Source organism: Carassius carassius, chromosome 28 (assembly GCF_963082965.1).
Source record: "Carassius carassius chromosome 28, fCarCar2.1, whole genome shotgun sequence".
Lineage (NCBI taxonomy): Eukaryota > Metazoa > Chordata > Actinopteri > Cypriniformes > Cyprinidae > Carassius > Carassius carassius.
Window position 1 is genome coordinate 12174624 of NC_081782.1, and position 23993 is coordinate 12198616.

Sequence of the window (23993 nt, forward strand, 5' to 3'; positions counted from 1 at the left end):
GGGTGAACTGTTCTTTTAATAATGGGGCCTAAAAGTACACTGTACTATAGAGGACCTTTGTGTCACAAGCCTGTGACAACAAACATCGTTTTGCAAAATAATGTGACTGTAAAAGATTTAGTACCATCTGTTTGAAACTGAGCTTTTCTAAAGATATTTACAATTCTATATGTGGTATTTCTCTTTGCTTTATTAGATCAAGTGATAATTTTGCTTTGAATATTGAATATAAGGTTGTTAAAAATCTAAATATGTAAAACAGCCCTTGTTTCTGAATGCATAAGATGTTTTCCTTTCATCTTAAAATTGTGTCTAATTTGACACAGCCCTAACAAAGTGATATTTGCTTCACTCAGGGTCTGAAACCTTATTTTGTAAATGTATGCATATATGCCTGACACTATTTAAAAGGCCTATAACCAGTTTTTGTATTGTATCAGTGCAGAGATAAGGAGGATTTAGAATGCAAGTTGGTTGTCAGACTGTGATACATCATATAATCACATCCACTAGTTCATTCATAGATTTCTGTTTTTCAATTTAATGATTCATCTTGGAAACATATTGATGCTAATGAAATGCTTAATTGTTCTTTAGTTATTTATAATTGTGATGTTAAAGAGATAAGCAATACTGCCTCACAACATGACTTCTACATAATCATATGTACAACATACATTGTTGAACATTGTGGTGAATTTTTAAACAATAATCTGTATATACAAGTACATGCAATATCTGTTTTTTTTTTCCTGATTTTATTTTGTTGTCCCCATTTTCATGAGCAGTGTGCTTACCAAGATTTTATTTTATTTGGCTTTTTTGTAAGTATGGAATAACCTGTCTTCCGTTAAGCTGACTGTTATGTGGTAGAGGTTGTAAAACAGCTACATAGATTGTCTTGTTTTTAAAGGACAGGAATATGACAGGGAAAGAAGTGATTAGAACCCAATTCAATGGAAAACTGCAGTAATGTTAACACACTGTATTTGCATGTTTGGCCAATGGCCAATAACAGACATCCATGTCCTGTTTCACAAACAATTTGGAAAGTCTTAAAATGTACACAGTAATTCAAATCTCTGACGCCCACAGAAAATTGTGCAACAATAATTTTGCAATAAATAATCCACTGTTTACTCTATAATATGATTAAAAGGGTTTATTAAACCGCTGTGTCAGTCACTATTCATTTTTATCAATATATCAACATCATTGACGTCAAAGAATAAAAATACAATTTAAAAATCCCAATCACTCTGAAATGTCAAGACATACAAAAGAGGAAACCTTTCTTACATTTAAAGGAAGCTTTATAACCAAACAGCAGACATTTTACTAATAAAACATAATGAAAATATGTTGCCGACAGTTTACACATATACTGTAAAAAAAAGTTTAGACAGATTATTAGAGAATTTTTTTTTCAGAGAAAGAAATGTGTTTTTCTTTTCTTTCTTCTTTTTGACAATAAATTTTCAAAAATTAATGAATCATGACTGCAACAAACCAAAACAGGACACATGAAATTAAAATAAACACCCCCATTAGTAAAACTCATTAAAACAAATGTAATATATATATATATATATATATATATATATATATATATATATATTACCAAATCGTTTTTAAACCGGATCTTTGAAAATAATTGCTCGAAAGAACCATTTCTGAAGTGAGTCGGACCTGCCATTACTATTGTTGTTGAGGTGTAATGCAGATACTTTTATCTTTTTTATTTTATTTACAGCCAGGAATTTCAAATCTGGTTCAATTGACATATTTTAATGAACTGTTTTTTAATGCACCAAACATCCAACGTTAAACCGAGTCAGTAAAACGCTCTTCTTCTAATGGAGCTAACGGGCTTCCGTAGCCCTGTGTGTCTGGTGGGTGGGACAAACACAAAGGCAAGCAGGTCAAGAGGAGGAGAAACCACGTGTGACAGCCAGGCTGAGATCTGTCCTTCGCCAGTTGTTTTTGTAATATCTTTGCATGAAACTTCCGTCTGACGGAGAAGGCCATACAACAGACCCGCATCACAGCACCTCAGCAACGGACATCTGTTGCTAACTCCGAAACCGAATAAGTCGAATCATGGTTAGCAAAACGGATGACATCCCAGCATCAGTGCCCAGCTGCAGCCCCGTAGATCTTCCCCGGGAAGGCGAGACAGCAAACGGGAAAGACACCAGCGAGACAGCCTTGAAGGATCCGTGCGCCTGCGGTAAGAGAGCTTTAAAGACATTTGTGTTACACTGTAGCATGCAGAAATCATTCTGCTCTTACTGATCTTGATGTATTTTAACACAAGTCCATTGCAGTTTGGAGTAAATCAATGTTGAGATCTGATGTATGATTGACTGGACAGAGGTCAAAGTGAAGTAAGTACTGCAGGGGTGTCTGCTGTGGACCCATAAACACCATTATGTTTCTGAAAGGGAAGTAGGTGCTTAGAACCTTGTACAGGCCATTCATTTTATGCCTTGTCTTATGTGCTTTAAGTACTGCTCTTGATCTTATCAGGGTGCTTGGTTGTAGATAAACTCATTCACAGGGTTTTTCTCAATAGATTAGCAAACTGAAATTAAAATGAAATGTCCATTCTGTGTCAGTGTGGTGTGATTAGGCTTTCCTTTTTGATTTTTTTAAATTCATTTGTTATTACTGAATAAATATTTTTAACTTGTGTTGTAATGGTTGAAACATTTATATGAAATGCTTTTGTGTGATTTTAATAGGTAAGACTAATTTAGGCTAATAGGATGGTAAACTATTGTAAAAGTGCTTACTGTAATTTAATGTGTCCCAGTTAAGCTTTTTTAATCATCTAATACTATAACAATTTTCATTAAACAGTACTACAGTTACTTTAAATATTTCGTCTGGAAAAAAAAGTTCATTGCAATTTAGCAAAACTTTCAGCAGGATGTTTACTGTGTGTCTGCTGTAGCAAAGTCAATAGCAAACAAGTGCAGATCAGGGATAAATCAACCACCTGGAGTTCTTAAACGTGAACGCTAGAGATTAATCCAGAGGTGTTTTACTTGTCATTTACAGGGTAACGTTGATTATCAGCAGTGTAAAGTGTTGTTAGTAGCCTGTCCGCTAGCTGTGTGTTAGATCCTGACGCACATGTTCTGTATCAGCGCGCAGGAGCGCCACTAAACTGAAGGTCACCTTCAGTGGGACGCAACTATTGAGCGAGAGAGGGAGAGCAGGGGGTTTTAGTACGGTCTAATTTTTTTTAGGTTACTCCGTATTTAATAGTTTATAATGACCAAAATAGCCAATTGAGGGTTACATTTGACTTAATTTACTTAATAAATATCGTGTTAGTAGTTAATAGGTTGTTTAAACGCGCGCTTGTTTATCGACCCCACTCTACTTTCATTTTTGAAAGTGTTGCGCTCCATGACCGGGAAGCGGAAGTAGCCGCACATGGAAGGTCCTGGTTAATGTATGCCGATAGAAGGTTATTGCTACCAGTTAAACATAGAGGGATCTGTTTGGTAAGTGTCGGGATTACACAGTTTGGCTATCACGTAGGAGTGATCCTGTAATTTGCGAATTATTTTTGAGCCATAAGATGTTATTAGATCCGTTTTAGAACAAATTGTACACGCTGTCAGTTATCTAGCTGCTGCAATTCGTGACACATTTAAGGAGACCTTGGAAGAAACTGACTGTCATTATGGCACCTGACAGTTGTGGAGTGGGTCTCTCTCTGACAGCCTTTGACTGTTTTTAATATGTTGAATTTGATGCTTTGATTGTGACTGATGTGAGCTCTTCATTAGCTGTGAAAGAAGATGTCTTTGTGCAGTTGAAATGTATGCAATTGCATTTTGATATACGTAATAAATGCTTAATAAATATGTTTAGGAAGCTGGTTAGGCCATCTTTTGTTTGCTATGCAGTTGTAGTAATTATACTGTCATTTTTATTGCCAATCTGCAACCTTTGATCAGCTTCATATTTTCATTATGAGCTGCTTTTGAGGTTGCTCCCATTCAAAAAAACGTTTTGCACAGATATGAGTATTACCTCAAATAATATTACCTGGAATCTCAGTTGAAATGAAGACTCGATTTATTATTTTACTTATTATATAATAAATAGATCCTATTGAGGGCAGATATGTTGAGATCACACGATCAGCTGAATTTGTCTAGTTTTTCTCCATCCTACACTGAAAAGAAATTCATGTAGAAACAATTTCCACTCAGAAATTGCACACACTGACAAAGAAACAGCAAGTAACACATTTCAGTTAAACCTGAAATAGGATTTTCTTGTAAAATGTACTGCAGTAATCTTTATTTTATTTACAACTCTAAATAGTTTTATAGTGTATCATTGGATGCTTCTGTTTAATCATGTCTGAATGTTACATATTGTTTTAGCGTTTTACATTTTGCACAGCTTATATTACAGGAATCACTGCCTGCAGCTTTTTTATTACTAATGCCAAATGTTCAACACCATGCACTGTTGTCTCAACACATTGTGTTGCTCCTCAGGGGATCTATAGAGGCTCCAGCTTCATTTACGTCTCATGTAGGCCACCGTGATCTCAGTTGTGATAAAGTTTGGCAGGTGTCCCTTGTTGTGCGTAACAAAAAGTTTTAACTGTCAATTTGTGCTGCTGCCATTTAGTAAGTTTGCTTCTTTCTCAGATTGCTGTTGAAGCATTATTGTTTTCACAATGGGATTTTGCACTTGCCTTTTTATCATTGATAAAATTCACTTTGTCATAGGGAAAACAATAAGCATGCCTAGTTAGGAATGTAATAGTGTAATATCTCTGTCCTGAGCACTCTGAATGATTTACCTGCATAGGGTTGCAAATTAATCTTCAGGGTTTTATTTTTATTCTAAACTGTACCGAACGTCTGGAGCAGTGCCATGTGTGATGCATGTGTTATTGTATTAAACTCACACTGTTGTTCACACTATATAGATTGCGATGGGCTTAAAGGATAAAGGATGGAGAACATGTCTTAGAACATGTTTGGCTTTAGTGTCATGGGGAGATTAGCATATCAGTATAGTCTAATGTAAACTGGTTTCGTCTGGTCCTCCAGCCTTCACATTCATTAATTGTGGCATACAACTGGACTTCACCCAGCTAAAGGGAGGACTGAAGGACAAGGGGATTGAGTTTAGGGTTGTGCAATGCCGAGGCACAAACCTCATACACACTTTGATCTGTTTAAAAGCTAGCTGTTGTGATGATGCAATTCAATGGAATGGCTGGACTGAAGTTGTTTTAGGGCAGTGGTTCTCAACTGGGGGCTTTAGGGAACTTAAGATGACTTGAAATTATTTCAAAAGAAGCTCTAGCCTTCCAAGCTTTTATTAGGGGGAAATTGTGAGTAAAAATATCTTTATAAATGGTTAGATTTAATCCTTATCCAGTCAGTCATGCATAACTGGAAAAGTGCGGCCTGGGACCCTGAATTTTGTTGTGGACCGTGGGGGGCTTGGAGTCAAAAAGGTTGAAATCCACTGTTTTAGGCCTGTGCAAATCCAGATTTCAGTGATGTATCTTCATTTTGTTGGTCTGATCATCTAAAACTAAAATCATAAACATTTTATTTTAAAATAAAATAAGCTGAAATAAAGCATAATAAAACATAAGTGCACTTTATTTTAGTTCGTTGTCAAAGAGACATTTTTTTGTTTTTATTTAGTTTTCATTTAGTTAATTTAGTAATTAAGTAACTTTAATTTGTTTAATGTAATAATACAAATGAATAAAAACGGTATGGACATTAAAAAAATTAAAACCCAGTGTTTAAAAGGACTTTTGGGATCCTTAAAATTACTAATGTAAATGACACCAAATATTGTCCCAGATGAATGTAAAAGGAATCACAATTTAATAAATGAAAATAAAGTTTTGTCCTGTTTGTTGTGTCTCAGATATGTTTTTTTTTTTTTGGGCAAAATGCTTTGAGGACCCCATTTGCAGATGGTTTAACATTCTGTTTAACCAATAGGCTTCCACCACCTGACCTAATACTTGTGATTAGATTTGGATTGGATCGGGGGAGATCTGTGTATACATTCAATTTAGAGCAAGATAAAATAACCATATGGTGCCTCTAGGTCTGTAGAGAAACTGACTGAAAGCAAGCACTAGCTCCACATTCCTTTTAGACAGTGACCAGAAGTTACTCATTTCATGCCATTTACTCTGAGGCACAAGTAGATAATACATAAATTGTGTTTTTTGTTTTTTTGTATATAGCCAATTGGGTTTTGTTTGGTCCTCTGTGACTGTAGTGTGAGACCAGCTGCTTGTTGCTATAGCCGTGACCATTGAGGAGAGCCAAGGACATGCTTCAGTTGTCTAAAGCAAACCGTGTGTTTTAGCTGAGAGAGTTACGGTCGGGACAGCTGTGGCATCTCAAAACATGACTGCCTTGGCAGGAATTTCAAGTCTTTGTCGTCTTATTCAGTTCAGTGTGTGGCAAAACAAGCAGCCTCAGCAGATCTGTGTGAGTGAATCGGTCAGACGGGATCTCCTCAGACAATAGAGTCGGATGATATTGCACCAGCAGTATTCAGCTGGAGAGCATGTCGGGAATGATTGCCCCTCGAGACCCAGGACTTAAAATGTTGCTGTGGAGATCTCCATGGCAGCCAGCACTGCTGTGGGAGCTGTATTGTGTACAGTGTGTGAAGTGTCACAGGCCCTCAGTAGCTGACTGCTTTGCTAGTTAGCTGACCTACTGGTAAAAATCCACTAGCAGTTTGCACTTTAAGCAACTTCTTCAGGCTAAGCAGTACCTGCTAAACAACGAGCTAAGTGATTAGTGAGGTCTGCATTGTAAGTAGAGGGCTGTAACTAATGATTATTATGAAGATCAACTAATATAATGATTATTGAAACAGTGTAGTATTTATATACTGTTATAGTATTATTAAATGAGCTTTTGTCTTTTTTGGTAGTTGTTATATTTCTATTTAGCTTTATTTTTGTTTCAGTCTTAGTAATTCATTTACTTATTTCAGTAAGCCATTTTTTGTTTTAGTTTTCTAAATTTTTTCATGATTATGAAAAACTTGATTAATTGACTGTACTATTAATTAATCAGTGATTTGGGATAAACAAATGACTAAGAAGCCATTGGCTTCCTAAAATTAAACATTTAAGATCCAGGAATCTTTATTTATTTATTTTTTTAATTAAAAAGTTGGATTCTGAACTCAGTACCTGCTGTGATGATTAACTGACCAAGTGAGTCTTATTTAAATCACTAATCACAAGTCAGTTCGAAAATGTTTTATGAATCTTTATTCATTTGAAAGAAAAAAAACGTTTACCAGTCTTTTGTATGCGAGTTGGACATTAAGGCTGTGTTCAATGTTGCATGCAAAAATGCCAGCTTGCTAAACAATATACAATTTTTTTGTGAACTATTCCTTTAATATTAAATTCTGGTCACATTTCTTTTTCTACCCACAGGGCACCGTGGTGACACCGCAGTGATGAACGGGGACGCCGGTCATGATCAGGCCGAGGAGGCTGACTCCAAGCAGGACGGCAATGCTGATGCAGACCCTGCGGAGGATGCCAATGAACAGGAAGTGATTGTAATTCAAGACACTGGCTTCACTGTGAAGATCCAAGCACCGGGAACTGAACCCTTTGACCTTCAGGTGAGTCCTGTTCTTGCACTGACTGCCCATTACACTAACATTTGTAACCAAATATTGTAATAAAATCTGTGTTTTTTTTTCTCAGGTATCACCACAAGAGATGGTGCAAGAGATCCACCAAGTTCTGATGGACCGGGAGGACACCTGTCACCGCACCTGCTTCTCCTTGCAGCTTGATGGCAACGTACTCGACAACTTTGCTGAGCTCAAGTCCATTGAAGGCCTGCAGGAAGGCTCCCTTCTCAAAGTGGTCGAAGGTACACTTCAGCACCTTCTTTCTCAAGTATACATCTCCTTTGAAGGTACTGAACTTTTAACAGTTTTGTTTCCTTCCCGTAGAGCCCTACACAGTGCGTGAAGCTCGCATACACGTCCGTCACATCAGAGACCTGCTGAAGAGCCTGGATCCATCAGACGCTTATAATGGAGTGGACTGCAACTCCCTCTCGTTCCTCAGTGTCTTCACAGATGGAGACCTTGGAGGTCTGTGACAGGAAGATTGAGAGGTCTTAAGTGGTTTCTTGTAGGTTGACGGCTAGTTTTCAATGACCCTATTGGTCTTACCTTTGCAGATACTGGGAACCGCAAAAAGAAGGGAAATGAACTTGAGCAGATTGATTGTACACCGCCTGAACACATTCTGCCAGGCAGCAAAGAGCGTCCTGTAGTTCCCCTTCAGCCACAGAACAAAGACTGGAAGGTAGGAGATGGTTTTGCCATGACTTTCATGATGTCTTGCTTTAGTTTTGAGATGTTTGTTTACTTTTGGCTTCTATCTGCAGCCTATGCAGTGCCTGAAGGTCTTGACCATGAGTGGCTGGAACCCTCCACCCGGCAACAGGAAGATGCACGGAGACCTCATGTATTTGTACATTGTGACTGTTGAGGACAGACACATCAGCATCACTGCTTCCACCCGCGGATTCTACCTCAATCAGTAAGAGACTTGGCTGCTCTCTAGAGTCCTTGATTCTCATTGGTCAGCATTCTGTGGTCAGTTATTGAGTGCACCATTTCTGGAAATAAAAATCCCATTCATTTTCTCCATAAGGGAATTTGATTTTTAATAATAATAATATTAAAAAAAATTAAAAAGCTGTAAAGACAGGCATACTGTGAGCTTCAAGGTTGTTAATGGATGGTATGTGCTTTTGTTGAAGCCATTAGTCTGCATTATTTCAGTAGTGAGCTTAATTGTAGAATTCCTCATGGAAAAGTTGTGACAACCACAATGTGCCAAAAGATACTTTTTTTGCAATAAATTTACAGTGTGTTGTTTCTGTATACAGCAACATTTTTAAATCAATAGTTTTATATGTATCCATTGTTTTTTTTTTTTTTTTATCATAAATTAATTGTAAGCATACAGTCTTGTAATTTTGTATGATTTTCATATACTTTCCTTTTTTAAAATCAATGTAATGTTGATTCACCTTGTAGCTGGTTGGTTTGGTTCATGATTTATAGCTCTTTATACTTTATACTGTTGGCAAAAGTTGTGGTTAATTGCTTGCTAATAGTGAGAATTGAACCTTAAAATAAAGTGAAAATTATTTTGGAAAATAATTTCTGAAACCAAGGCTACTGAAAAAGTGGACAGAGGATCATTGCTCTCTATATTGCGAACTAAAATACTTAATTCTGATTGATAATCATGGCATTCCATTGTCTATTTTACATAATGAATTAAACTGATTTCCTAAATGTATTATTTATTTATTGGGATCACTCGACATTGAATATTTGATTTTTGTTATTATCTATTAGATTTTTTGTGCAAATTTCCAATTTTTTTCAGTTTTGATTATCTTTGCTGTTAAGTCTAATACTCACTTAAAGTTAACTAGTAAATGGTATAGAACTTGAATACCAGCCTTTTCTGTAATAAGTCATAACATGAAAATAATCATTGCAGGTCCACTACTTACGTCTTCAATCCCAAGCCAGCCAACCCCAGCTTCCTCAGCCACTCTCTAGTGGAGCTGCTGAGCCAGATCAGCGCCGCCTTCAAGAAGAACTTCACCGCTCTGCAAAAGAAGAGGTAATACACTATTATTATTAATACTTTTAGTTCACCTCCCACTTAGACGGGAGGTGATTAGACTGATAGCAAACTCCTTTGAAGCCAGCAGCTCTAGCCTGCTTAAGGAAACGCGTCCCATTTTATCTCTGCTAGTTAGATTATTTTAAAATATAAATAATAATTTAAGTACTTCTATTTTATTAGTTAAATCAGTACTCCCTAGTTGAGAATAAAATTGAGGTCTAAATTTTTGTGTCACTTTTTGTGACTTTTTCTCATCCTCATTCTGTTATCGTATCATTTTATTGATAATGATTGTGGATCTTGCGTCAGGGTTCAAAGACATCCGTTTGAGAGGATAGCCACTCCTTTCCAAGTGTACAGCTGGACTGCACCACAGATTGATCATGCCATGGACTGTGTGAGAGCAGAGGATGCCTACACCTCCCGTCTGGGATACGAGGAGCATATACCTGGCCAAGTATGCCCCAAAATCATCCTCTCTTCAGTTTGCATTGGATTGTTTTTTTTTCAAGTAGCACTATTAAAGTTTCTTTGTTCTCTGTGCTAGACTAGAGACTGGAACGAGGAGCTCCAGACGACCAGAGAACTTTCTCGTAAGAACCTCCCTGAGCGCCTGCTGAGAGAAAGAGCCATATTCAAGGTGAACATTAGCTTCAGAACAAGTATGGTTTCATTTGATCGTCAATGTGAAGCTCACAAACTCATTTCTGTTTCTTAGGTTCAAAGCGACTTTGCCGCTGCAGCGACACGTGGTGCAATGGCTGTGATCGATGGTAATGTAATGGCGATCAACCCTGGAGAGGAAACGCGCATGCAGATGTTCATCTGGAACAACATCTTCTTCAGCTTGGGTTTTGACGTACGTGACCACTACAGGGAGCTCGGCGGGGATGCTGCCGCCCATGCTGCCCCCACCAATGATCTGAACGGGGTGAGGGCATACAGTGCTGTGGACGTGGAGGGGCTCTACACCCTGGGTACGGTGGTGGTGGACTACAGAGGTTACCGTGTAACCGCACAGTCCATCATTCCTGGCATCTTGGAGCGCGAACAGGAGCAGAGCGTCATCTATGGCTCCATTGACTTCGGCAAGACCGTAGTGTCCCACCCCAAGTATCTAGAGCTTCTGGAGAAGACCAGCCGCCCGCTGAAGGTGCAGCACCACGCTGTGCTCAACGAGAAAGACACCGCTGTAGAGCTTTGCTCCTCTGTGGAGTGTAAGGGTATCATTGGCAACGATGGCCGTCATTACATCTTGGACCTTTTGCGCACCTTCCCACCTGACCTGAACTACCTGCCAGTGGAGGGTGAAGAGCTCGCGCCCGAGAGCCAGAAACTGGGGTTCCCCCGCCAGCATCGCCATCGCCTGGCTTGCTTGCGTCAGGAGCTCATCGAGGCCTTTGTAGAGCACAGGTTTGTTCCTGCTACTTCATAAACATGCTTATTTAAATCTGATTAAAGTTACTCTCCCATTTGTTGTCTAATGAAGGTATGATTTATATACCAGCAGTGGATTTCAGGTTCCAAAAAGACACCATTAAATAGTTTATATGACTGAAGCTGTATATTCAAAGCCATATGATAGCTTTGTAAAAGAAACAAACCCGCATTTTAAGATGTTAATTAAATTAATCTTCTCTTTAATTGCTAATTCCTTGAAAGGCCAATTTGTTTACTGGTCTAAACATGTCATCCTCTTGTGCCTCAGATATCTCCTCTTCATGAAGATGGCGGCACTCCAGCTAATGCAGCAGAAAGCAAACAAAGACAAGACTGCAGCCCTGCATGACACGAGCCCTGCAGATGCGGAGTCTGAAAGCAAACCTCAGGCTCTTGATGTATCTGAAAAGGTTCCCGACGGCACGCCAACCTCCCCAACTTCCTCTGAATCCACTCTGACCCCTGATGACTTGGAGGCAACAACTGTGTCTGAGAACTCTGCTCCTGAAAACCAGGAAGCCCCAGCAGAACTGAAATCTGAGGTTCCTACAGCAAACACCAATGGTACTCATGAGCCTTCAGCTGCAGAGAGGCAGAATGGAGGGTGTGATAGTCTCTTGGAGGGTAAGGAAGCTGATGAAAATATTCCTGAACTTGCCCAAGCTAAAGAGCTGGCTGAGTCCTTAGCAGCAGAAGATGGATCCGGTATTGGTACGTCCTGTGAGCGACTGAAAGAGCCTCAGAGGGAACAAGAGCAAGAGCTGGCAGAGATTTGCACACATACTTTTTCTCATCTTAGCTTCATCTGAGTTCTGTCATCACATCATTAGATGTCCTGCGGTTGTCTTTTTCATTTGCTATCTGTGTTCTTTCAGTGCATCTCTCCTCTGTGCTGTTTGCTGCTGTTCTCTCTGAGGCTCATTGAAGGAGACATGGATCTCCTAGATTGGCTTTGTAATAATCTGGCTGCACTATGTGGGGACTTCAGTGGGTTTTTTTTTTTACCCACGCATTTTCCACCCAACAACACTTTGGGTTTGTTATCTTTGTGGTGTGATTAAAAAAATCTGCATTTTTCTATTAAAAACACATTAATTTATTGTGTGTAGGATTAATTTGCGGTGATGGTGATCCTGTAATTCCTGTTGTGAATGCTAGTAATTAAACCCAGGGGTTTTCACACTTTTTCTGTTTTATATTGTGTATGGTTTTTAAATGTTGCTGTTATTTATCAATCACAATTTCAAACATTAAAAACTAAAATGTAAATAAATTAAACTTTATTAAAATTGTACTAGCAGCCAATATAATAATATTTGTAAAATATGTGTAAATAAAAATGATTACATATTTAATATAAACATTAAAAAAATTTACATTTTTATATATTAATATATTTTGTTATATCTTAATATATTTTATATTTATAAAAATTCATTAAAAGTATATCGTATTAATATTAACCTTTTGAGTTGGTGACCCTTTTATACATATTTGTAAAAAATTCTTTTTTGAAAACTCCTGATTTTACCAGAATCCATTTTCATTTTGTTTTTTGAGCTTGAGTCATCTTTTTTTAATTGATATATATTCAGCTTTTTATGGTGGTGGTTATTTAGTAGTTGCTTGTGAGCTGGAATGCATTTGAACATTTTGTGGAACATTTTCATAGACCCCAAAAGTCGCGAGGTGGTCCTCAACGCCTGTAAAGCCGTGGGCTCCATCAGCAACACCTCTTTCGACATCCGCTTCAACCCAGATATCTTCTCTCCAGGTATGGCATATATTACGTTTTGTATGTGGATTGTGATTTGTCGTTTTGACAATATAGGCAGTGTTGGTCACATGACCTCATCCATCTCTTACAGGCGTACGCTTCCCTGAAGACAGCACTGAGGACATCCAGAAACAGAAGCAGCTTCTTAAAGATGCTGCAGCCTTCCTAGTGTCCTGCCAGGTCCCTTCTTTTGTGAGTCACTATGCACTGCTTTAAGTGGCTTATTGCTATTATGAAACAGCAGCTAGAGCGAAATGATAGAAGAACCCAATTTTCAATGAATAGTCAAATTCATGACTCATTTTCATAGGTAAAAGACTGTTTAGATCACAGCTCTTTGCCTATGGATGGAGCGACAATGACCGAAGGCCTTCATCAACGTGGCATTAATATGCGTTATCTTGGTGCTGTGCTGGAGTTTGTGGACAACATGCCTGCAAAAGCACAACTTGAACACATCTACGTAAGAAAAGGATCATTTTATATATTTCAAAAAATATTTTTCATATTACAAAGGCTGTTATAAAACCTGTGCATTTCATTTGTTTTGTTTGTAAATGCAGAGAATAGGAATCAGTGAACTGATCACCAGATGTGCAAAGCATATCTTCAAAACATATCTTCAGGTAAGGTATAATGTTGTATATTGACAGGGATATAATGTATCGTACACATTACTGATCAAATGTTTAAAGTCAGTAAGATTTTGTCGTTGTTTCTTATGGTCACCAAGACTGATTTATTGAATCAAAAATACAGTAAAAACAGTAATACAGTGTTAATATGTACACACTAATATTACATCTGAAGACAATTTGTTTGTAATTTAAGATACTTGAACTGTTATTTAAAATGGGTATTATTATTTATTATTATTATTTAAAGCTGCATTTTCAGCAGCAATTACTCAAGTCTTCAGTGTCACATGATCCTTCAGAAATCATTCTCTTATGCCGATTTGGTGCTAAAGAAGCATTTCTTCTTATTATCAATATTGGAAACCGTTGTGCTGCATAACATTTTGTGGAAACTGTGAAACAATCAGGATCCTTTAAAGAACAGCATTCATTTGAAAAGTATTCATTTTTTAAAATATTTTATTTAGTGCATCCTTGCTGAACAAAAAAAAACAAAAACTCTTCCTTACTGACCCCAAACGTAGTGTGCCTTACTATGAAAGTGAATGATTACCATATGTCTTTACCGTGGTACTATTTATTTACATGGTCACATTGCCCTAATACATTTCTTAATAGAAAACATTGTATTTTGAAATTTCTTTCTTTCTATCTTTTGTGATTTGCAGGGTGTGGAGCTCTCTGCTTTATCCGCTGCGGTGAGCCACTTCCTGAACTGCCTCTTGAGCTCTTACCCAGATGCCATGGCTCATCTCCCTGCGGATGAGCTGGTGTCCCGCAGAAAGAGCCGTAAGAGACGTAACCGGGTCCCTGGTGGAGGGGACAACACTGCATGGGCCAGTTTGACCCCAGGCGAGCTGTGGAAGAACATTACCTCTGAGGCACAGAGCTACTATCACTTCAATCTGCAGTGGTGAGAACCCGTTCTATACAAACACCCTGCATTTTATTAACCTAGCATATACTAATGGTGGTGTGCTTTTATGTTTCACAGTGAAAGTGTGGACCAAGCAGTGGAGAAGTACGGCTTGCAGAAGATCACCCTGCTTCGGGAGATATCAATCAAGACTGGCATTCAGGTAGTGCTCTTATTGATCTCGCTCCTTGTCACTTAGGTGCTCCATCAGGCTTGAAGAAACAAGGCTTTCTTTTGTGCTTCCCCTGCAGATCTTGATAAAGGAGTACAACTTTGACAGCCGCCACAAGCCGGCCTTCACCGAGGAGGACATCCTGAACATCTTCCCCGTTGTGAAGCACGTCAACCCCAAAGCCTCTGATGCCTTCCATTTCTTCCAAAGCGGGCAGGCCAAGGTTCAGCAAGGTACATTAAAACACATCCTCATCAGTGGACGTTTCACATATCAGTGCTGACTGAAGTGTCCTCTGTTTGTAGGCTTTCTAAAGGAGGGCTGTGAGCTCATCAATGAGGCCTTGAACCTTTTCAACAATGTCTATGGAGCCATGCACGTGGAGATCTGTGCCTGTCTGCGCCTTCTGGCCCGACTCAACTACATCATGGGTGATCATCCTGAGGTACATCCTGAAAACAGTCAAATGTTTGGATACGACTGACTAAATATGTTTCTAATTATTAAAAAAAAAAAACTTTAAGTTGAATTATTATTTTTTTATTTAGTTTTGCATATGAATGTATACTAGTGGTCAGAAGGATTAAAAAAAAATGTATACATTTATATTCAGCATGGACACAACACAGCACAGAAATTGGTCAAAAGTGACAGTAGAGACATTCATAATGTTAACAGATTTCTATTTCAAGTGAATGTCGTTTTTTTTTTTACTTTCTATTTATCAAAAAATCTTGAAGAAAAAATGTAAGCAAAGCAACGAATTTTCTACATTGATTATAATAAGTTATGCTTTTTGAGGAGCAAATCTGCATGTTAGAATGATTTTTGAAGGATCATGTGACACTAAAGTAATGTCATTAATGTGTAATGATGCTGAGAATTCCACCTCTGGAGTAAAATACAACCGGTATTTTAAAATAGAAAACCGGTATTTTTTATAGTTTTATAACTGTATTTTTTATAGTTTCTAAAACATTAAAACATCTATTTAAAAACATTAGCACCACAAACTTTTAATTGTAATTATTTTGTAAAGGGTGCATAGTAAAAATAGCCAAGCATACATGCAACTACTTTTGTTTTTCTCCTCGCTGTATAATTTCCATACTTTATTTTCATTTATTTCATTCAAAGATTTCCCCCCTCTTTTCAAGGCTCTGAGCAATCAGCAGAAGGCTGTCCTGATGAGTGAGAGAGTGCTGGGTATTGAACACCCCAACACTATTCAAGAATATGTAAGTATTTCCATCATTTTCTGTACATTTTAGAAGTGCTGCCTGCTTGGAAAATGTACAGATATTCTACTACAAACTACAAATGGCAATAAATGAACCTCAAACAAGTCTCTGTTATCTGTTTGTTCTCCACAGATGCATTTAGCTCTGTACTGCTTCGCCAATGGCCAGCTGTCCACTGCTCTGAAGCTGCTGTACCGCGCTCGCTACCTCATGCTCGTGGTGTGTGGGGAGGACCATCCTGAAATGGCTCTGCTCGATGTAAGCCTTTGGTGCAGAATCTTTTCTCCTCCTCAGTTTTGCAAAAAAAATTCAACCGAGTGTACTTATGTAAGCCCTGAAAGGCTGATGAGAGGAAATTGAATTCCTGTAGTCACTTAGGTTGAGGCTTGTGGAGCAAAGCCCAGCTCTCACTGTTATTCTTTCTCTGTGACGTAGAGCAATATTGGCCTGGTGCTTCATGGTGTGATGGAGTATGACCTGTCTCTGCGTTTCCTGGAGAACGCCTTGACCATCAATTCCAAATACCATGGGCCACGATCCCTGAAAGTAGCTCTCAGGTACATACGCCTCACTACACGCTTGTTCAAATCATTGTGTCAGATGCAGTTCATCATCTCTGTTCTTCTGCAGTCATCACTTGGTGGCCAGAGTTTATGAAAGCAAGGCTGAGTTCCGCTCTGCACTGCAGCACGAGAAGGAGGGTTACACCATATACAAGAACCAGGTACAGCCAACCATATATGTACAGCATATCGGACCTTTTCAAATGTTTACAGCCACATTAAGTCACACACAATTTCTGATTGCGTATACTGCCATTGAAATGCCTGGATTTTGCCTGTGAAATATACAAATACAAAGGCTTTATATATAAATACAAGGCTGATTTTAATAATGAGGTTGTAATACACTTATGAAAAGAATAGTATTATAATCAATGTTAATGCAAACGTAGTGTTAATTTCGTCAGACGAGACTAGACGAAATATGTTCGTCAACGACCTTTTTTTCCATGACTAAGACGAGACGATGACAAGACTGCACCACTGTCTAAAAACACTAAGACTAAATTAACATGCATTATGGTTGACGAAAAAAGACGAGACGAAAATGTTTTGTATAAAATAAAAACTAAGATAAAATCTCTCTTCATTTTCATCTACAATCGTCTCTGCTTTTTCATCAGCTGTTACGCCTTTAAAATATTCCGAACGAGTTCGCAGCTTCGCGCTGTTGCTCAAGTTACAGGTCTCATACTCCTGTTGAACACACAACACCCGAAGCGAACACGAGTGACGAGCGACGACATGCTAGGTCGAAGGAAGAGGCTCGATATTTGTGTGTTATAGTTAGCAGCGGTCTGTTATCAAGAAATAAAATAGTGAGTGCGTAGTAGGGCTGCAACTAACGATTATTTTGATAATCGATTAATCTGTCGATTATTTTTTCGATTAATCGGTTTATGTACTTATATTTTAGTTTTTTCCATTTTTTCCCCAAGTAAATTATTAATAAATGGTCTTTATCATTCAGCATAGATTTAAGAGATTTTAACCATTTTGCACTGTCATATCCTCATCAAAAATATACCTGGAGTTGTTTTATTGTGTTAGTAATCCTTTGTCGAACTCTTCTGCAATCAGAACACTGACCCATACTCTAGCAAATTTCACAAGGAGATTTCAAATAATGTTTTCACCATGGCAGTCCTTAGACCTCCTAAAGTAGTTTAACATCCCGAACAAAGCTTATTAAGGAATCTTTCAGAACATATTTTCACGAAGAATAAGGATAAAACAGAATAAAATTGCAGTGCATTGTATTTTATTATTTACTGGGGAAAAGCTTTATAGCTTTTGCTGTGAAATTGTAAACAATCCTTCAAAAAAAGTGCCAATGGCATGAAACCTGAATGGAACTCACAATTTAAAGTAAAATCCATCAGAAGGTTGTCCAGAAAAAAAATAGGACACACACAAAAAACCTGCTGTGTGAAAAAGAGCAGTGAATAATACTTAGAAAAAAAAGTGCATTTCAAATATCTACATTTACCTCTCTCATTCAGTCATAATTAGGCTGCACGACTGAATTTTGAACTGGTAAACGACAAACTGATCACAGAACATGTTTGTAAAGCTTTAAATGTTAACTGTTAAAAAGCAATGTTATCAGCTTTTATGACTAAACATTTGCAAACAACATTGTACTGGAGAATCTGCACAAATGAAAGTCTTAGGGGCCGTTCACAAATCGCGCCTGAAAACGCTAGGCGCACCGCTTTCTCCTTCTTTCCAAAGCGCTCGCGCAGAAGCGTCCCTGAAGCGTCTGCCTTTGCTAAGCAACCATGACGTGCTCTCTCCTTGAAGACGCGGACATTTCAGCAAAGGATAAATGGATTTGCAGCTCAAAAAATCGCTTGCAGTAGCTCTGCTACTAAATTTATTTCAAAATGGAAATCCATATACAACTATGATCAGCTGTTCCTTTCATCTTGACTGAGCTTTTAACGTTGTTACGGGAAAGGATGAAGCTGATTGGTTAGTTCTTGTCACATGACCCGCGGTGCGGTTGCTGCATTCTGAAAAGTTGAAATGTTTTTAACTCGATGCGGTGCGGTGTTGGAAATAACGAACTTGAGCGCGCAAAAGACGCGATATGTGAACGTCCCCTTAAACAGTGCAGAGTTTACAGGTTACTCTTCTTTTTAAAGGCTCAATGTAAAGTACTCCCACATCACGCTGAATGCTGCAGACATAGATATCATATGATGTCTATGGCTGCAGAGACGCTGTTCGGGAAGCACGTGACATAAAACAAGGCCAGCTATTCGCTACTTCTCCTGTTGTACTGGCTGAGTAAAACCTCCGGTTGCTCATTACTGCCACACTTTGGTCACCGCAGATTTGAAATATGCACGAAATGAGCCGCTTACGGCAAATAAAAGTTATTTAGCAACGAATCGATGACTAAATTAGTTGACAACTATTTTAATAATCGATTTTAATCGATTAAATAGATTCGTTGTTTCAGCTCTAGTGCGTAGAAAGAATTTGTCCACACGCCGCTCAAAAAAAGCGCAAGTCCACCATCTAGGCAGGCTTTTTGTTAAATTATATTTCCTGTCGCTGCGCAGGCTCTTTTATTGTACAAGACAGCTTATGTCCCGATGACCGGTCTTTGCATTACGATTAAAAGCAGTATCAATAAAGTAAAAAAATGTGATCAGGTTAATCCTTTGTGAATGTGTCTCCTAAATCAGAAATTGAAAACCAGGCACGTTTAACATTTGCATACAACAAAAATCATTCAACAATTGTATTTTGTGAGGTAATTATGACATTTAACCAATGTTTGAGATATGTGAAACACTTCTTTTACTGAAATGTTTATCAGTAATAGTCTCAGTAATAATGTGTTATTTAAAAAAAAAGACTAAAACTAGACTAACAAAAAAAGATATGTGAATGACTAAATATGACTAAAACTAACAAGGAAATTTGGCACAAGACTAAGACTAAATTAAAAATAGGTGACGAAATTAACACTACAACAATGTACTTGTGTTTAAGGTTGGAGAAGCTCATGAGAAGACGAAGGAGAGCTCCGAGTACCTGAAGTACCTCACGCAGCAGGCTGTGGCTCTACAGAGAACCATGAATGAGATTTACAAGAACGGTTCTAACGCTAGCATAATGCCTCTCAAGGTCAGTCACACCTCCGCTGTCCTGGGCTACATACCTCTTAAATGTTGTTACATGTTGTCGCCCGGATGTTTTGTTGATGTCTTATTTTGTTTCTCTCTGTCTGCCTCTGTAGTTTACGGCACCAAGCATGGCCAGTGTTCTGGAACAGCTTAATATCATCAATGGCATTATCTTTATTCCCCTCAGGTGAGCAAAGGTTTACACCATTTTGTTTCAGTTAGTTATATATTTTGTCTTTTGGTTAAGCATGTTGATTAAATATTCTGCCTTGTAAACTCTTTAATTGAATATTTGGTTTTACAAGGATTGGCATGGAATGTCATTTTATTTTATAAAACCCCACAAACTTTAACTAACCAGTTTTGTTTTCAAACTGTTTTTTAATTTTAAATTAGTAGAATCAGTGTAACCGACACACTAGTGGAATGAACTGGCCTTGTTAATTAGTATGAAATTCTGGGCTTGCTAAATAAATATGATAAGTATAGATAATGAAGTTATCATTTACATTTTTTTATTATTATATTACATTATAGTAGATTTTCTTTATAGTATAATATGCAAAGATCTAGTACTGTATATTGCATAAATAGGTTACAATGCTTATAATGGGTCTTCCAAACTTGCAATTAAAGACAAAATATTGTTTATATACAAATACTTTATTCATAAACTTAGAATGAAGTATTATCAACATAGAATATTATGTAATAAAATATATAATATAATTATTGTATTGTATTCATTGTATTCTACTCTACATACACATATTCCAACTTTGTTAATGAATATCTTTCAGTAGTATTTTGCCCATTTTAAGTTTAAGATATTAATATATAAAAAATTTTTTTGTCAAAAACTGCTTCCAAAACTAATTTAGACAATTACATATAGACAATTAGAGTTATTATATATATATGTGTGTGTGTGTGTGTGTATATATATATGTATATATGTATATATATACACACACAGACACACACAGACACACAGACACACACACACACACACACACACACACAAGTATGTACATACATATGACAATTATAATATATTTCAACTGTAAGTTGTTAAAAACTCACGCCATTAATTCTTCACACAGCCAAAAGGACCTGGAGAATCTGAAGGCCGAGGTGCAGAGACGGCAGCTGATGCAGGATTCTGGGAAAATCGAGGAACCGCAGGGTGGTCAGTTAGAGCTGGATGACAAGCTGCCTGTGGATGATTAACAACCCCAACCGTACAGCCCCAACCCTCTCCATATGAGGAGGACACCCTGTGTTAGAACCTGTGGACCTGAGATCTGAGCTGTATAATCTAACCAATTCACTTTGAGCATAACAGGGAGGGGAGAACCATGAACAGGCAACAAAAATATTGTACAGAGTGTAGTTTTTAGCTGTAAAGAGAATGAAAGCAGATGTTGTACATGTGCAATTCAACTGGAGGAAGCAGAGAGAATGTAGTCCTTCCGAGTTTGCGCAGATGAGGCTGGAGGTGACCAAGGATGACCATGACATTTTATACCAGAGCCTTATCCATCCATCATCCCCATCTCTTTCCTTCTCATCTGAGCCCAGGATAACCACAATCCGTCCCAAAGCAACCCACGAGTGTAGAGAGATCCTAAAAACACACCTCCCTCTCTGAAACTCAGGTGATTTCTACACTGCGCACCAGAAGAGAGACGTTCACCGTTCAATTCAACAGACATACAAGAATCATGGGCTTAAGAATGAGTAAACTTAAGGTCAAGTCTCACGGCCGAATGCTAGTATTGTGTCCCATGTGTTATTTTTACACTCGCTGTGGCTGCTGCCTTTAGACAAAACCGGATCGATGCAACTTTCTCAACCAATCATTTTAGATCGGTGGTGTCTGTAAAACAAGGAATCTTTTTGTAAAAGTACATGAGAAGCCATTAGATCTTTCATGTAAACGTTCGTTTAAGCCATGTCTGTTTTATAGAGATACATTGGAAAGCTTTATAAAGCTTCCTCATTGGGGTTAGACAGATACTTGATTCATTTTGATTGAAATACTGATTTAAAATGGCTAGCTTGAATTAGACTGTTGTGCTGAAACTCCCTTTTCACTTTAAAAGTGTGTATGTGTGTGTTCAAGTGTGTATGTCTCTTGATGGTTGTCCATGCTAGTGCAGAAACAGATTCAGAGGAAAAGCTGCTGCAACAGAAGAATATCGCCATGATATTTTTATACGTACATCATTGACAACAGATGGACTCGTGCAACCTGTTAAGATGAAGATGTATATCAGGATCAGTATATTTTCCAGAATTATTTAGCACAAGGTTCATAAACTTGCGAGACTTGTGTTTGGTTCCCCCCTAGCAGTATTTATCGGACTTTCCAATGCCGGTGTTTTGTGTGGTCTCATATAGGACTGGCAAAAGAGGAATAAGTTGGGGTGCTTCAATGTGTAACATACCAAAAAAAAGAAGAAAAAAAGATCAAGGACGGATGTGTTTGCTAGTGTACATGCTTTGTGTGTGTCCCGCAAATGTCAAAATTGTTGCTGTGCTTAAACTGTGTATGAAGCAATATGCTGGAACTAAGTGCACCTTGGATTATGCACATGGATGCAAGAAAACTGCTAGCCTGGTTGTATTTCCCTATAAAACAAAAAGTAAAATTGTTTAAAAATGAGTTGTCTCTGAAAATTGATGGGGAAAAGCAATGTAACTGATATTTATGAACAAGAATATGTAATTATGTGTGAGATTTGTGCCTATTTAAGCTTCTATAAGTCAAAAGGTTGGGCAACTGTATTTCTTTTTCATCTGTTTAATATTCTCTTGATGGATTTTGAAATCAGAAAGCTTGGATGTTGGACTCAACTCCTTGAATATCTACTTCAGTACCATTAGTTGCCACAAGGGTTTGCTGTAGTCAACATATTATTAACATTCATTGATGAAGGACATGAACTCAATTTGTGAGCTATTGCATTAGAATATATGAACTAGATTTGAATCAAAACATTAAAACCGTAGTGCAATAGCAACTTAATTATTTTAAAATTAAGTATTTACCAAAAAGATGCCATAGTAACTTATTAGGAATATGCCTAAAATGCTGGTGGTAATGATGGTAAAGCTCTGATGCATCACAAGGTCATTGAACTGAAGGGTTAATGAGGAAATCCTGTCTCTAGTGTGTCCTTGAGCCAAACACTTAACTCTTGGGCTTAAAAAATAACAAGTAACCGATCTGCAGTTAAGAATGTTAAATATGATCTCAATTCAATCTATTCAAGCTTCCATAGTTGCACATCTCATAGTGAACAAACCCGTGAATTCAAACAGTGTTTTAAATTTAACCGGAAAGATCAATTTCATAATCAATAATGGTCACCAAATCTGTGATGTGTTCATGTTATGTAGCAAAAACAAGATTTCAATAACTGCTTGCATGACAAACCAATTTGATGTAATCTAAATGTGTAGTACTTTTTAGAAAGGTTTGGGTTTTATTGACCACAAAGGTGCCGAAACAAAATAGCAGTTACTTTTGTTCATTTTTCTTTTTGAATTAAAGTCTTTAATTTGAAGTGTCTTGAAGGTCTTCCTGGGTATAATATTCATAATCTACTTCAAATTACAGTTTAATCACAAATCTTTGTTTCTGTGTGAAAGTGTGCATATAAAACAAAGAAAACCTATTTTTGAATTGTCAGAAGAAAACGATTGGACATTTAAAAAGCGTCTATTAAATATCTAATCAAATTATTTGCTGTACACTGGTGATTTAAAAGAAATACCACAATTGAGAAACCCTCTACCTTTAGTCTGCAGCGCATTTTGTTACATTTTCTTTTAAATAATCTGCACAAACCCACTATAAAGTAAAATATAAAAACGAAATAAAATATCAAGAAATCTACATAGAGCAAACAAACAGTGTTCAATTTCAATGTCATCACTTCTTTTTTGGGGGGGGGGGGGGGCTTTGTTTTTTTTCTGTATTCTGTTTTCATCATGAGATATTTGTCATGCCCTTTGTGTGTTTGTTTTGGTTTCTGTAATGAGTGGTACCTTAATGTCAATTCTTCTGAATAACAATCTAATTATTTTTGGTCCAAATATCCTTTTGTATTAAAATGAATAAAGAAACTAGAAAACAACATGCGATTACATTCATTTAAACATTGTGTATACTGTCTAAACACAAAACATTTCAGAGTAAACATAAATGTTCTTAGCAATGCATATTACTAATCAAACATTTTGATTTTTGGTAGCCTATAAAATCATTTTGACCCATGCATTGTTGGCTATTGCTACAAATATACCGGTGCTACTTATGGCTAGTTTTGTGGTCCATGGTCAAATATTCTGCTTCAGGTGACTGAAAATTACATTCA

General features: G+C 37.5%; 1 protein-coding gene across 3 annotated transcripts; it reads left to right on the top strand.

Annotated features, from left to right (window-relative positions):
• Window positions 1–1890: 1890 nt before the first annotated feature.
• On the top strand, window positions 1891–23753 carry LOC132107959 (clustered mitochondria protein homolog). 3 transcript variants are annotated; one of them, XM_059514333.1, is made up of 26 exons: window positions 1891–2230; window positions 7481–7674; window positions 7760–7931; window positions 8014–8157; window positions 8247–8374; window positions 8457–8611; window positions 9590–9715; window positions 10031–10178; window positions 10269–10361; window positions 10440–11134; window positions 11430–11872; window positions 12834–12935; window positions 13030–13130; window positions 13249–13401; window positions 13502–13564; window positions 14245–14489; window positions 14571–14655; window positions 14744–14897; window positions 14970–15109; window positions 15822–15902; window positions 16038–16163; window positions 16341–16462; window positions 16536–16629; window positions 19475–19609; window positions 19722–19795; window positions 20712–23753. In XM_059514333.1, exons 1-26 carry the CDS (start codon window positions 2101–2103, stop codon window positions 20836–20838), a joined length of 4230 nt encoding a protein of 1409 aa, XP_059370316.1. In that variant the 5' UTR covers window positions 1891–2100; the 3' UTR covers window positions 20839–23753. The 3 variants fall into 3 exon arrangements, with proteins under 3 accessions (XP_059370316.1, XP_059370317.1, XP_059370318.1); XM_059514334.1 differs by having other exon boundaries at window positions 11430–11785; XM_059514335.1 differs by lacking the exon at window positions 1891–2230 and adding an exon at window positions 3399–3515.
• The last annotated feature ends 240 nt before the right edge of the window (window positions 23754–23993 follow it).